The 16,221-nt window shown below is 41.7% G+C and overlaps 1 protein-coding gene across 2 annotated transcripts in view; it reads right to left on the bottom strand.

Annotated features, from left to right (window-relative positions):
- Positions 1-301: 301 nt before the first annotated feature.
- ARFGEF1 (ADP ribosylation factor guanine nucleotide exchange factor 1) overlaps positions 302-16,221 on the bottom strand; it is an 81,144-nt gene continuing 65,224 nt past the window's right edge. The window contains exons 29-39 of one of the 2 annotated variants that reach the window (XM_029068348.2): positions 15,154-15,284; positions 11,904-12,033; positions 8,845-8,980; positions 8,621-8,759; positions 6,853-6,907; positions 5,897-6,029; positions 4,707-4,846; positions 3,989-4,157; positions 2,871-3,009; positions 2,182-2,299; positions 302-885 (exon numbers count right to left, since the gene is read on the bottom strand). In XM_029068348.2, the coding sequence (XP_028924181.1) occupies positions 721-885; positions 2,182-2,299; positions 2,871-3,009; positions 3,989-4,157; positions 4,707-4,846; positions 5,897-6,029; positions 6,853-6,907; positions 8,621-8,759; positions 8,845-8,980; positions 11,904-12,033; positions 15,154-15,284 (1,455 nt within the window). In that variant the 3' untranslated portion in view covers positions 302-720. Of the gene's footprint in view, positions 886-2,181; positions 2,300-2,870; positions 3,010-3,988; positions 4,158-4,706; positions 4,847-5,896; positions 6,030-6,834; positions 6,908-8,620; positions 8,760-8,844; positions 8,981-11,903; positions 12,034-15,153; positions 15,285-16,221 lie in introns of both variants that reach the window. The other variant, XM_029068347.2, reaches the window with a different exon arrangement.

Here is a 16,221-nt window from a genome sequence, read left to right as displayed (position 1 = left end):
TTTTCACAAATCAAAATTCCTAGTGCACTTGATAAACAAAATATTCTGAGGCTTCAGCAAATAAGAAAATAAAATAAAATTAAACAGTGCAGGAAGAACTATGTCTTAAGGTTTTTATATTACAGACCTGCATCTCTGTACATTTCTCACAGGAGGATGATTTACCAATATCTCAGGCAGCCTGAGTGTGCAAAAATCTTCAGGATAAGAATACCAGACAGAGTTGCTAAACATCTTTTTTTTTTTTAGCCAGGAAGGGTAATTTCCTCTCCTTCCACCCCCTCTCCCCACCCACCACCCCCCGCACCCCCATTATAAACATTTTATCCTTCACAATACAGCTCTCCTGAGTTGTACTTCTTGCAGAAGTTCACACCATTACATATAGAGTTCTTTGGGTAAGTCTCACTTCCACCCCCCCACTGCCTAAAGACAGTAAAAAGAAAAGCGCAGCACCCCCTGACCAAAGCTGGGCCAACAACAGGCTCGATGCCTTGACATGAGCCCAGACCAAGAATCCGGTGGAGATAATGCATCAGGGGATCGTGAATGGGACAGGAGTGTTGCAAGCCTGAATTTACACTCTTAACTATGTGTACCACAGACCCATGGACATCCTCCGCCGTACAAAGAAAACGGTTCTGCAGCAGGCAGGAAAACCTCAACTCCACGGGTCCTTTTTACAAGCTGAGGGGTAAAAATTCTAAAAGAAACATTCAGTCACTGTTTGTTTGTTTCAAGCTCTTGTTCTGTCGGTTGCGATATCTGAAAAACGACCCCAATACGCAGAAAAAACCTCCGCAGAACAGCTCGAAGTTCAGGAATCAGGTCAAATTGCATAATTTCACACAAGAGAGGGTAGTAGAATGATGCATGAGCCTTGAACTGGAAAAAAAACAAAACACCCAAATATCACGTCACTGTTTAGCCTCGCAGCCATGACACCCACCTCCTGTGAGCCCGTCGTCCAGTCAGCTACAACAGAGCAGGCCCCGGCTCTGAAACCAAATCTCCACTCACACAAGGGCATGTCAACATCACCACCCTATTTTGTGAAAGGACCTTTCCCCAATAAATAAAGGAGGAGGAAGGCCAGGCCCTAAAAGTGAGCCTACTGAAAAAAATCCAGTGGAACACATGAACATTTTCCATTTATGAACATCTAATTTTGTTGTTCTGTAATAATAATTGTAATTTATAATAATTAAGACTTTGAGCCCAAGTGGACCAGGGACAGTGTGTCCAGGCTGATTAGCTCATCTCTACAACACTACTTAGTACTAGGCCTGGCATGTATTATGGTGTAATACTTATTACATGCCAGACCCTGTACTAAATACTGAAGTGTAGAGACGAGCTTAGCTGGGGACACAGTCCCTGCCCCACTTGGGCTCACGGTCTTAATCCCCATTTTACAGATGATTTAACTGAGGCACAGTGAAGTGACTCGCCCGGGTTCACACAGCAGACACAAAGACATTAGAACCCAGGTCCTTCTGACTCCCAGACCTCATCCGTTAGAAGAAAGGGAAGCAGCTTGGCCTAAGTGCTTAGTACACTGCTCGGCTTACAGTAAGCGCTTAGTAAATACCACTGATTGAGAAAAAGATTGATATTTGTGAAGACTGCAATACGAACCCTAGATCAAATAGTTTTCAGGAAATATTTGCTTTCTAAAACGGGACCTCACAGGCCCAGACAAACAAACACTCTTCAAGGACATCACCCACTTTCCTCGTCTTCTCCCTTTTCTGGCTGCAACCCTATACTGGCAGTAGTTTGGGCAAACAGCCGTGGCCAGAAGTGACCTGGAGAAGGGAGACAGACCTGCCTTTGTGCTCTTTTGCACAAAGACGTAAGAGTTGCAGGTGCTACATTCAGACTGCCTTTCGTTGCCTGTTCCCCCCATCTCCCACAAAGAATAATTCACCCAATGAAACAGGAAAAATGTTCAAAAAATCACTATCCCTATATATGGATAAAATCTTCTCCTGGTGCTCCTCGGGGCTCTTTTTTTATTTTTTAACTTAGGTTGTAAGCTCTGAGGGAGCCATCTTTAAGCAGAGCTACAGCAGCTGCTGGCCAGGCAAAGGTTTTGATCCAACTAGCGAGCAGACAGGATTTACACCACATTCCGATTTAAGTGAGAAACGTGCCCGCTTTCATTCGTTTCATACTTACTCTCTTGTCACTTATCTTTAGAACTTTAGTGAGGAACAAAAGTAGTAAGTTAGTCCAGGCTTCCCGGTGACTTTCTGAAGTAAGGGTAAGGAAGTAGCTCAGGGCTTCACTGCAGACACTGCAGAGGAAGTTAAAAAAAAAAAGCTATTTACTGCAATCAATTTGAATCTATACAAACTAAGGAGGTCTGTAAAGCAAAGTTTGTTACTATAAAAGCTCCAGTTACAAATCTTGAAAAGTTATACAAGCCCATGGGAAAGCTCTGCTCCATACTCTCTCAAGCACTTAGTATAGTTCTCAGGTGCTCAAAAACACTACTGACAGGTGTTTTTTTGTTGCATTAATTAGCATTCTCTTTTTCAAGTTTAAACTGAGGCCCATTTTTAGGTAATGGACAAACCACCCCCACACCCCCAGTTTTCACATTTAGTTTTATATCATCTCTCCTGTAAAAATCGCCAATTCTTGCAAAATTGGCTACATAAGCTAAATGCAGTTTCTTCACCGATCCTCTCTTCACCCTGCAGTTTTTCTTCTATTCAGACACGCTAGAGCTTCACTGCATCTTTTAAGTGACTGCTACCAAATGAACTTCCATTTACAGTTCCAACAGCCTGCTGTAGATCAAACTCATTTCTTGGGAATTTAGTTTCCCAAAGCCCACAGGCCAAGGGCCAGGAGTGACTTACTCTAGCAGCCGGCGCTGGACTTCGTCCCATGCGCTAGTCCGGGTCTCATCCATGTACATTCGGAAAAGGATGCGTAGCCCACAAGCCAGACTGCTGGTCTCCTGCTTCAGGAGGTTGGGTTTGGATTTTCCTTTGAAGCCTGTGGAGTGAATAGTAAAATCCCGAATTAGTGGGACTTGCCTCATATCTGCAGAAGAAAGTCTACGGCACCTGTAAAGTGCTATAGGTAAGATCACAAACACAAGAGTCTCAGACCTGGTGAGGGGTCTGGCTCTTTCTACCCTAGGACAAGCTATTTAAGGAGCCGTCCTCCCACCCCCAAAACATGCCCGTGACCTTTGGGCATTTGCTATTCACCCCACCCCCCAATGCCACAGCACGTATCTTTAAATGATATACATTATTCGTATTAATGTCCGTCTTCCCCTCTAGGCTCTAAGCTCGTTATGAGCATGGAACTTGTCTGTTGATTCTGTTATCTCCCAAGCGCTTAGTTCTGTGTTCTGCACATAGTAAGTGCTCATAAAATGCCATTAATTAATATATTTCCTCCCTCACATAACTTCCAACATAAGGTCTATCTCCTAATCTGATCAGAAATTAGACTCTCTTAGCTCACTGGGTGATGACGCACACAGTCCCTTTGCCCTTTCCCACTGGGGACGGGGGAAGAGGAGGCAAAGCCTGGGATGTGATTATGCAAAGGCCCCTGCTAGGTTTTGTTTTTTACTAACCAGCACCTCATTTCCCCAGTAACAGCAAAGCTTTGACAGTACTGGTATTGGTAGTAATAATAACAACAAAAATATCTGTATTTGTTAAGCATCTTACTATGTACCAGGCACTGCATTAAGCACTGGGGTAGATACGAGATAATCGGGTCAGACAGTTTAAGTAGGATGGCGGAGCAGATACTGAATCTCCGTTTTACAGATGAGGAAACTGAGGCCCAAAAAGTTAACTGATTGGCCCGGGGGTCACGCAGCCAGCAAGTGACAGTGTCCAGGCCCATGCTCTTTCCACTAAGCCATGCTCCATCTCTTTTTCTGTTATTTGAAAGCCTATGAAGGAGACAAAAAGAAGGTATTTTTCAAAACACGTTTGGTCAAACAGCTTACCTGCCTTCCACAGCGCTGTCCTCTGTTCATTGTTTGAATTAAAAGCTTTAGCAAATCTATGGGATTCTAACAAGCAGTCCAGCAGTTTAAAAAGTTGTTGTGAGGTTAGAAAGTGATACATTCCTTGGTCTTGCGTGTCTACGTGAACATCAAATTCCACTGCATCTCGCTTCAAAAGACAAATTTAGAAGAGTTAGGAATACTGTTTCCCTCCAAAAGAGCTGAAGAGAGGAATCGAATCTTGGAATGTCTGCTTTCCCCAGCCTCCCACGGATCGGCCTGTTTCACTTTTAAAGAATTCTCCATCCTCCTTCCCTATGTGGAAGAGGGTTAGGACTGAAGAGAAAGTATATTTCTCTCAGTTTCTGTCTCCCCTACTAGACTGTGAGCTCACTGAGCACAGAGACGATGGCTACTAAACTCTATTGCACTCTCCCAACCCCTTAGTACAGTGCAAAGCTTCTCCATATCAAAGGCTCTGTTTTGCAATGCTGGGGAGGAAGACCCAGGAAAAATGCAGTAATGAAAAAATAATTTCAGAAATAAAAGCCTTGAAGTCTCCCCCCAAGGATTTCAACAACAGCCTGATAACTGTGATTTGCTTGACTCTTTGGGCTTAACAGATATTTTCTCCCAAAGCTAGAGGGAAAGCTACTCTAAATGACAGGACAGAGAAAAAGGAGGAAAAGGAAAACTCTCTTCCTCCTCAGGTACGTGCCTGTGCTGCTGCTAGGTTTTCTGCATCTTCTTTTTTACTAGTTGCTGGGAAGAACACAATGTTGTCAATGGTTTGAATAAGTTCCAGTTGCACGACACATTTAATCAACAGGGCAGCAAACAATTTCTGTTCCGTCATTTCTAGGGAGGAAAGGACAACACAAAGTGATTATTTCGAGCCATTTTTCCATAACCAATGACATACAGGAAATTTAAACTCAAAGGGACAAAGATATTCCAAAAAAACTGAGGTTGAACTAATGACAAGCTGCTCATGTTTTATAAGTGGCTTTCTCATCAACTTTCTAGGAGGCTAGTAAGAATTTCCTAATGGACTTCACTGGTGGAATGAGTTAAATTCCAAAAAGTGGTTCTGCACAAACAAGATGAAGCCTGCCTTTTTTTGTTTGTTTGAAACGAGTCAGGCTGCCTGGAATGCAATAAAGTGACAAGATCCCATTCTTATGGCTTCGGGGTAAATGGACACAAAATATATGGCCCAATCCAGGTCTATTGAAAAGAAACACACACACATAACCTAGGAAAAGAACAGCCCATAGAATGGAGATAAAAATCAACAACTTTAAAAACAGAAGCAATGTGGAGCTTTTAAAATAGGTCCTGCCCTAACTGGCAGCAGCTAAAATTTTAGTATTTAAAAGGACTGTTGCAGAGAGTCAGATTACTTCCCGGCTAAAGACTGAATCAGCCATTTGACAATGTGTGCGTTCAAGTTGTCCACCAAAGGATCAAATGATCAGGAATTAAAATACTCCTGGGCTGTAAGTAGCTTGCAGTAGGTGCATAGAGAAAAATCATGACCTCGAGTGGCAATGGGAAAGAGGTTTCTGGCTGATGTCTATCTACTCTAAAGACCTCAAATTAAACATGCCCTCCTTGTTTAATGGTGCTTCTAGGCAAAGCTGCGGATTATGGATTCTGCACCAGTTCTGAAAACCTAGAACAGAATCAGATGCAGAGGCGCTAACTACCTTTTACTGATGTAAAGGAAAAAAGAAAAGCTGCGTCAATGTTCTCATAGCAGGTGCAAGGCAGAGAAATCACAATCACTACTCATAACAACCGCCATCAGATGCTTTAATTTCCTTTAAAAATATTTTTATGGTAGCTAACTCCTGTGACGGAACAAAAATCCACAGCAAACTGATCATTTTAAAAGAAATGACTCACTTGCTGAAGGTCTTGTTTTGCCAACCTCCTCGTTCATAATGGGCACAATGCTGGATTGCATTTGCTGTCTATCATCTGCAGATCTTGGCTGAATAGAATCGTGTATATCCACGGATTTCTGTGATACGGTATCCTGAGTAAAACCAGAGTTTAAGTAAATTCAAGAGAAATTCCTTGGCCGGTTCATGTTCAACAGACAGTGATGGTTATCTTGCTTCATTGCTCTTATCAATGAACTTTCCACCACATTCAACTATTACATTAAACAGCAAAGACGGTGGTTATGGATCTGAAACCCCCTTGCGTGCATCGGGAATTTCTGAGCAAATCCTATCTGTTCTGCTGGTCGTGGGAAGAAATGGTAGAGGGAGGAGTAAGGGGAAAGACTCCACCACCCTTAGCGAGTCCTACAGAATGAGTACAGGTGACGTATATACATGAATGGCCCTCAGCGGGGTCATCCGGTATTAAACTCCTTGGTCCCAACTCCTGCCAGAAGCCCAATGGGAAAAATGGCCATTCTGTATTTGGGTAGGAACAATTGGGTGTTGTACACAGAGTGAAAACCTAATGTACACTGCATCTTCTTCCTTACTAGTAGTTGGGATGGACTTGTTGCTAGACAGATCTACTCATCACCACTTCATAATTACTCTTTCAAAAGCAGTACCCTTTTTACTGAGAAACTTGACGACAAATCCAGATTTGTGCCCTCACCCAGTGCCACTGATTAAACCCCATCCCCTCGAGATAGTATACGAGTCTAAAAGCTGATATTCGAAATTTCCCAGCAACAAAATATCTATTTTCACACCCACACACATAAATTTTAAAAAATGAGCTGTCCCAAGGCAATTCTGTGTTGGTCTAAAATAATCTCAGTTATTTTCACCAAGGCAATCTTTAAAGATTGAACTTCTTCACCCTGAAGCACTCACCAATTGTTTTTCACTCACCGAAGATGGGGAGACCGGGGTGGAGTCATCTCCTGTGGGCCGCCAAGTTAAGAGTCTGGAAAAACACAAGAACACATGTAAATCACATAAGATTTGGAATGGGCAGAAAAAAGAAAAAAACCCCAAACTTTTTGGAGATGATAAACTGCCCTCTTACAGCTAAAATACTGAACACAGCCACCATAAAAAAAAGCAAGCAAAAAAAACCCCAAAACTGATACGAGTGTTATTTTCCTGTTTTTAAAATGCTGTCACACTGGTCACTGTAACTCTGCAGTGTGAAAATTATATTTCCAGATTTATAAAATTCCAATTAACTAAATATGAAGATGTCTGTAGATTGTAAACTCCTTGTGGGCAAGGATGCTACCAGCTCTGTTGAATTGTACTTTCCCTAGCACTTAGCACAGTACTCTGCACAGAGTAAATGCTCAATACGTACCATTTATTGACTGAAGGTAACTTCAGGCATATTTCTTAGCTCTGGGGTATGATATTAATTATAAGTAGCCTCTCTCCAAAAGGTAGAGGAAATGGCTCAGCCTCAAAAATACTGACTCCCTCACACCATCCTCACCCTTTTTGAAGATTAAAAAAAAATCCTTTGCATTTTAGTCATAGAATCACAGAAGAAATGAGATTAGCTGGAGCACGGAAGCCCGAAGAAGAAATCTGAAGAGCCGATTGCCATGCGGGAGACCCAGATCCCAAGGGTCCGAGGTAGATCACGATCCACCAAAATGAAACACGTAAAATGCACCTAAAATCCCTGCACTTCAGTGATCCATCTGTAATCACTGGGCACTCGTCCTTCAGCCTCTTTCCCGCTTATGCAAACAACCTGTCCGTGAACAGGGAGAGGGCTCACACTCTTTCCAGGCATTTGTTCCCTCCAGAGTCACTATGAACCTTACTCGCTTGTAGACGCAGTAAGGATCCACCAGCGTCTATCCCAGTCCGAGCTCCCATTTCTCGGCCACAGCCCCAAATACCCTTCTGTTCCCAGGGATTTCTCCCCAACGGTGTGGCCATGGAGTGGCTTCAGAGCCCCGAGACTGTAAAGGACCATGGACACTGAGAATGTTGGCCCCAAAACTCTCAGCTCTGCTGTCTCTCAAAATGTCTTCATTGTTTTTCCATGATTCACTATAGGACTAAAACTCATTTAAATCTGAATGGAATCCTCTTGATAACTCCTCTAGAAAAGCAACACTGGCTTATCACTATTACTTATAAATGGCCCCGGGGGCAAAATATAATAACTCCAGTAACAGTGATTCAAATCACAGCATAAGGTTGTAATAATCAATGAACACACCATTTTCTGGTAAAGAGACTATTTGTGTGTTTGTTTTTAATGTAAGTGCTGGGATAGATGCAAGATATTTGGTCCACATTCCATTTGGGGCTCACAGTTTTAATCTCCATTTTACAGATGAGGTAACTGAGGCACAGAGAAGTGAAATGGCTTCCTCAAGGTCCTCAGCAGACAAGTGGCAGAGCTGGGAGTAGAACCCAAATCCCGACTCCCTATCCCAGGCTCTTTCCACTAAGCTACGCTGCTTCTCATAGAGAGGGATAGAACTGATGGATTGTGTTCTCCCTCAGGCCCTCAGCATCGTTTGTCATCAACAGATTGTAAAGAGGAGCCCTTACTAAATCATAAACATTCACGCATACATTCCTGATAACTCACTGCCAAACAAAATAATCATGAACTAAATATTCATGTTCAACATCATATACATAAATTGTAGAGTTTTCTTACGCGTGGGGGATTGTGGTTTTGAAGATGTCCAAAGTGCAACTGCAAGTCTTATCCCAAATTTCTAGGGTAAATTTCTCCCCATTTAGAATCACAACATTCTCTAAACAGTTAGTACCAGATCGGGCCAATTGTTCATTGTCTGAAAGAGAAACAATCACTTGTTTGTCTGAAGCCAACAAGATAAAATGTTTGTGCTCTTTTAACCCTATGTGGTTCAGTCTTACCTTGCTGCACACACCAGTACAACTGGGCAAATATATCATCCAAAAGGACATCACTAAGCACTTCTAAATATTGGGTGAACACATCACAGATTGCATAAAGTGCATGATTGCAAGTAGTTGTCATCCACTCGGCTTTCTAGGGAAAGAAAAAGAAGGTAATTGTTAACAGTGTCTCTCAGTAGTAACTGCTGAAGCTAGTGAAACACAAATGGTGGGATTTTAAAGAGGGGGTCTGAGGGGCCATCTAGAAAAATCGCTTTTACCACCCTCACGGTCCCCACAATCTATAACTGCTAATGTACTGTGCAGGGTGGCCTGCAAACATAATTACCTTCTTTCTCCTTGATAATGGAAAACATTACAGTGCATAATCAGGCCATTCGCCTTGTGGGCACGCCAAAGGAACTTCATCAGCTAGCATCCTGTGGAATCTCGGCTCACTGGCAACTCACCCGCACCCACTCTGCCTGCCTCCCCTTAACCCCATCCTCTGCCACTGTGTACATTGTTCCTCCCCCCCATCTATAGCATCACTCTACTGCCCCCCTCCCCTTGCGCCCTGCTTTGTTTGGCATTTGTTAAGTGCTTACTATGTGCCAGGCACTGTAGTAAACAGTGGGGTAGATAGAAAATAATCAGTTTGGACACAATCCCTGTCCCACATGGGGCTCACAGTCTTAGTCCCCATTTTGCAGATGAGGTAACTGAGGCCCAGTGGGGTGAAGTGACTTGCCCAAGGTCCCTCAGCAGACAAGTCGTGGAACCAGAATTAGACCCCAGGTCCCTCTGACTCCCGGCCTTGCACGCCTCTGGTCATGTCTCTCTTTTGTTTGTGAATACATGCAGAATAAGCATAGAGTAGATGCATTTAGTAAGTATGCTTATTGGGAAAGGTCTGAATATGATCAATATATGGGTGTGTCTCTGTGTGTGAGATAGTTATGTACATGAACCAACAAGATCCTCCCTGACAGGAAAAGCCAATGAGCCACATTTCCTTTTTGCTTTAGAGAAGCAGAGTGGCTGAGTGGAAATCAATTCAACTATCAGTGGAATTTAGTGAGCGCCTACTTGTTTGTAGAGCACTGTACCAAGTGCTTGGGAAGAGTTCAATCTAGTACGGTTGGTAGACACGATCCCAAGGAGTTTACAGTTGAGAGGGGAAGAGAGGCATTAAAATCAACTGCAGCTAAGACAAAGGGTAGAGTGTAATCATATATACTCTCTGGGGCCCTGAGGGTGGGATGAAAATTAAGTGCTTAAGGGGTAGTGACCAAGTGCACAGGCCATGCAGGGTGGGGGAGGGTGTGTGGGGGAAGGCTTCTTGGAGGAGACGTCATTTTAAGAGGGTTCTGAAGATGGCAGGCACGCTGGGCTGTCTCAACTGAAGGGGGAGGAAGTTCCCGGTCAAAGGGAGGAAGTAAGTGAGGGGTTGGTGGCAGGAGAGATGAAATCAAGGTACCAAATGTGGTTTGGGTTGCAGTAGGAGATCAGCAAGTTAAGGTAGGAGAGGGGAAAGCCAGTTGGCTTCCGAGTGTTTCCGAGTTGACGGTAAGGAGTTTCTGTTTGACACAAGGGTGGATAAACAACCACTGGATGTTTTTGAGGAATGGAAAAACATGGACTGAACTGTTTTTTCAGAAAAATAATCCGGGCGGGAGGGTAAAGTGAGGATGGAGGGGAGAGAGCTTGGAGGCAAAGAGGTAAGCGAGGAGGCTGATGGAGTAGATGAAGCAGGGAGTACTTGCTTCAGCATGGTAGTTTGGATGAAGAAGTAAGGGCGGATTTTAGAGATGCCTAGAGGGAAGAACCAAGAGGGTTTATTTTGTGACAGACTGAATATGTGGATTGAATGAGAGATGCATCAAGGATAATACCAGTTACAGCTTCTTAGACAAGGAGGGTGGTGGTATTTTCTACCACCCTACCACCACCCTATTTTCTCAACTGTATATATTTTCGTTACCCTATTTATTTTGTTAATGAATTGTACATCGCCTTGATTCTATTTAGTTGCCATTGTTTTTACGAGATGTTCTTCCCCTTGACTCTATTTATTGCCATTGTTCTTGTCTGTCCGTCTCCCCCGATTAGACTGTAAGCCCGTCAAACAGCAGGGACTGTATCTGTTGCCGACTTGTTCATCCCAAGCGCTTAGTAAGCGCTCAATAATTACTATTGAATGAATGAATTTTCTACAAGTGATAGGAAAGTGGGTGGGAAGATGAGGAGCTTGGGTGGGAAGGAGCTTGGGACTGGGACCTGGGTTCTAATCCTGTCTCTGTCACATGCCTATGTGACCAAGGAGAAGTCACAACTTCTCTGTGCCTCTGTTACCTCATCTGTAAAATGGGGATTCATTACCTGCTCTTCCTCTCCTCTAGACCTTAAGCCCCTTGTGGGACAGGGCCTGTTTTCCCGACCTGATTATCTTGTAACCATCCTAGCATTTTAGAACAGTGCTTGATACATACTAAGTGGTAACAAATACCACTCCTATCATTATTTTGCCTTAACAGGCAGTGGGCTTTTAAAAAAAGGGGGGGTGGGGGCTACAGCATAGCTAGGAAGGACCTTTGATGGACGTAATGTAGGTGACCAATGGAGGTAAAAGAATGGAACGGAGACCAGGAGGGAATAGGGTGCTGGGAGAAATAGGATGGTCTGTTTAGCCAATCAATCAATACATGGGAAATATGTGCAAAGGGAATAAAAAAAAGATATGAACCTGATAGATGCAAGTGAAAACTGTAAATTCAAATTTATAAACTCCCATTTTTCTCATGGTTATTTGAAAAGAATACAGTGGATAAATGTAGAAATTGCAAATGTTTACAACAACTCTAATCCACTGAGGACAACTTCTGAGTTTTTCTCCAAAAGAACGTATCTTATGAAAACAGTAGAAGGATGGTTACTGAATCCTGTAAAAGGGGAATATAAGGGGGCAATGGATGGATGAGACAGCAATCAGCTCAAGACTACATATAATAGTCTATCTATCATAATGAAGCAAACTGTGAACCAGATGTGACAAATGAAAATTCTGGGGGCCTCACCTCTGTTTGCTGTTCTGGCAGTTTCATGTTGTCGAAGATTCTGAACACGATCCTAAACAAATCCTGCCACCAATGTTTTTCATACGTGTGGCCGTAGGTTTTCATTATTTCAAACATTACAGTCAAACCCCTAAAAAGAAAAACACAAATAGGGTTCAATAAAATGAAAAGAGCACATCAAATGGTCTCAATTGTTAAACTGACAGTAATTCTATTAGAAACACATGCTTTAAAAATTGGTTTCACTCAGATCTGCTCATTTGTCTTATTTAATTAATAAGCCCTTAATTGTATGTGATCAACTTAAAAAATGATACTGAGAAAACCTCCGAAGGCTTTCTGTGTACAGGCAATCCCTAATTTAAGATATTCTGAAGAGAGATAAGAGTATTTGTGCCATTTCTGAATTTACATTTTGCCACACCTTTCAAATGCATCAATTCCAACTTTACAACACTCAGGGGTATGGGACAGCAGAGAAATGGAAAACGATTTCAAAGGCTGTGATTAGCTGGGGTAGGAGGAGAAATTATAAAGAGGGCATGGGGGACGAGTGGCAGAAAAGAAGGGGTGGTTACTGGATGGCCGGGCTGATGCTCCCGAGAGGGCTGGCATGTCTACTTTACTTCTGATGCAGTCAGATTCTATTGGGGGACCTCTCACTCATAAATACATTAATAAAACTGTACTACTCATCTATAATTCACTGGGGAAAAATCCAGGGTGATTTTGGTCAAAGGTTTGGCCTGAGCTTGGTCCTGAACCCTCCCACAGCAATTACATCATTCCTATGGGAAAAATGGTTCCAATTTATGTTTTCATTTAAAATTCAGCTTTTCAAGGAACCAGCTGTTGTAAATCCAAGATATCATATCACACTTTATTATTTTAATCCTAAACTTCCCACTTTCACTCTTCCCTTAAACAGAACAGTGAAGGGATTTATGAAATAAAGTGATCAATCCCACCTGCGAGAATTCTAGTTTTGGGACCCTCCTTCGGATATATATTTAATTTATCTCTATAGATAGATATGCATAAAAAACTTCAAGAAAATGACAAACACCATCACTATATTTCATAAATCCAGTTTTGCTAAAGGGATTTTAATTACCTTTTCTCTTACGGTTTGAAAGTTAATCCCACAAAACTGAAACCAAAAGTTTTCATTACAGCCATGATGCCTCAATTAATGGAATAACTAAAACTGAAATATAGGGGTGAGATTTTATAGATGATGCATATTTCCCTTGAGGGCAATGCTTTATGCAACATGGGCTGAATACATTAATTCTAATATTTGTTCCTTTTAGTTGAGGGTGGCAGTTTCCATTTAGTGGTTTGGAAAATAATCCACTCAGCTCATGAAAAAATTTAGTTACAGTTGAGATAACATTTTCATATATTGTAATTAACTTTTTCTAGTTACCATTTCATTATTTGAGGGAATAAAATTTAAAAAAATACTCCAACAAAGTAAAGCAGTTCAATAAAAATGATCATATATTCACTTAACATTAACTAACAGTCTATTACAGATTCATGGTTCTCAGACTTCCAAAATGATCATTTTCTCTTTTTCTTTTCGTTTGTTACTGATCCAATGACTGTGTTTCCAAAAACAGCTGATGATTACATCCTACTTGAAACTGGATTTAGTGAAAATCGTCTACTTATTAGATTATGTACTTGCTCAAAATCTAAAAAAAAAAAAGTAAAAAGGGATGGAAATTATCACAGAAATTGGAGATTCTCAAACTGATCAGACAGACATTTTTATCCTCTTCCTGACAAGAAATCTCATTTCACATCTTCCCCTAAATCCCTAGAAAAGCCAAAAGAGATCAGTGTGAATGGGTAACCACCATGACTATAATACAGATGATTGGTGGAGCTTTAAATTTTCTCATAATGATTAGCAATATTTAGGAAATACCCTAGTGGCTCTGGTTTTGGAAAGACGTCTCAGTAGTGAAGATCAGGTCTCTTTAGAGATATTGTGTATGTGATTGAATTACTGGCTCAAAAATCTTAATGTATTGGGAATGGTTTTTATTCTTCAAAACTGATCTCCTCCAATTGGGGTGAAAGGGGGAGGAGTTTTTCAAACACACAATACTTCCACCATACTGAATTAAATTATGCTCAGGATGGATCCAAACTCATCGTATCAACTGCCAGGACCTTGGCTGGAAACCCAAAGCTGGAGTTCAGGTTTCTGTAGCTCCAACAGAATCTTTTCATTCACTAAAGGGAAGGAAAAGAAAGCTAAAGGAAGACGTAGGGGAGGGTGAAATGGCCAACGGAGAAAGCAAAAATGGAAAGAATAAAAGAGACAGTGATCAGAGAATTAGCAAGTGTTTTGAGGGAACAGCGCAGGAACCAAACAAAAGAGTGTTTGGTAGTAATTAGGGCGGTCAGGGGTTCATCTGTCTTACTCTGAATTGCCAGGATGTCTCTCAGAAAAATAAATTTGCAACAGAGACGAGGTAAAACACATATATCAAACCGACAGGTTGACTTTCAATTTTTTGAGGAGCAGAGATAGCATGGGCAAAATAAAATTGGGAGAACTGCCTCAAATCTCATTTTAGGTTCCAGATTCAACTTCTCCCTACACCACCTTTCAGCAGCTCTATTGCTGGTGTGGTAAAATGATCAGATTTAAGTTTCATGCCTGTGTTGAAGATGTTATTGAGCAATAAAATTGCTAGAAGGTGGACAGTTCAGGGAAGAGGAAGAGAGTCAACCCCTGCTATCACGTATGTTGTAAAAGGCTATGCTTGTACAATAAAATAAAGGTGGCAGGCAGTCTGGAGCAAACACAATTTTCAGGTGGTTTGTTTCAATTTCTGAAACCAAAGTGAGTCTCTCAAAATTATATTGCTCTACTATCTTGACAATAGAAAAACTGCTGATTTGCACCTAAAAAATACACAGAATCAGTTTTTGACGATCTCTAACCTAAGGCAGCAAAATTTGGCCACCTTCAAATTCAGTCCTAAAAAGAACTTCACTTTTTCCATTTCAACTAAAAGGCAATGTGCAGTTGGCTATAATCTCATTTCTTTCATCTTCCCTCTCCAGACTGAAAAACACATTGGCAAGGACTTGTCCGTACACCAATATGCCACTGATTCGATCTAAGTGCTCAATTCATGGCTTTCATTTAGATTCATGTAGGAACAAATTAATCGTTACAGCATATCCAACAAACCTCAAAATTTGAATTACAAATACTGATTGTTACCTGGTTCTTACATCTAATTTGCATCTATTGATGATACACGACAACTCAAAGAGAATTGGGAACCAGCCTCTCACCCACACCCTGTCTTCAGGAGCTACATTCATGTCATCACTGGTATATTCTTTGAAAGCCTTTAAGAAGAAACACAGAATCAATGAAACCAAACTCGCACCCTTTCTTACAGTTTTCAATTCTTTCTCTGCCAAAGTACGCATCCCAAAAGCTGTACAAATGAAGAGTACTATTTGATAAAGAATAGGTACATTAGTAGTAAGTTGGAGCCTGAAAACATTGCATGTGCTAAAATTGCAGGACTCTGCTAAATAAAACATCCTTTTGAGTCACATTAAAGCACACTAAATAATAAACTGCGGAGAAAACAGATAATAAACCGCCAGGCTTTAATTCCAAATCTTCACTACCCCATTACTGCTTCTGCTGAGACTTGTTAGGAAATGGAAATCTTTGGTCTGCTGATCCATTTGCAGACAAAAGGAGAAACTTCCCAAAGTAGTCAAGTACAGCTTCTATAGGACACTCAGCTGAAGTCATTTTCCTAAGGGTCCTATCACACGTCTTCAGGGTGGCTAGTGGGAAGAGCCCAGGCCTGGGAGTCAGTCGACCTGGCTTCTAAGCCCGGCTCCACCACTTATCTGCTGTGTGACTCTGGCTTAGTCACTTAAGTTCTCTGTGCCTCAGTTTTCTCATCTGCAAAATGGGGATTCATTACTATCTGCCCTCCTCAGATGGTGAGCCCCAGGTGGAACCTGATTATCTGATGATCTTCCTCAGCACTGAGTACACTACTTGGCACACAGTAAGTATTTAACAAATACGTCAATTATTATTATTCCTGTGGCCAGCTGACTTTTGGAAAGTATATTTTGGTGAAAAACTGTTTTCTTATTCCAAATCTGAATAGCTCAAACCTAAGTCTAGGTACCTAGCTAATACCAGCAGGGACTGACTGCTCTGTGAGGAGAAAGTGAATGATTTTGCAGCTACAATCCACTAGGCCCACCTCAGAAGCTGTCCTGTACAATGATGCCAGTATGTCCACTTGACTGA

Source organism: Ornithorhynchus anatinus, chromosome 7 (assembly GCF_004115215.2).
Source record: "Ornithorhynchus anatinus isolate Pmale09 chromosome 7, mOrnAna1.pri.v4, whole genome shotgun sequence".
NCBI lineage: Eukaryota > Metazoa > Chordata > Mammalia > Monotremata > Ornithorhynchidae > Ornithorhynchus > Ornithorhynchus anatinus.
The sequence above is the reverse complement of the archived record's forward strand: the minus strand, read 5'-3'. Positions and strand labels throughout refer to the sequence as shown.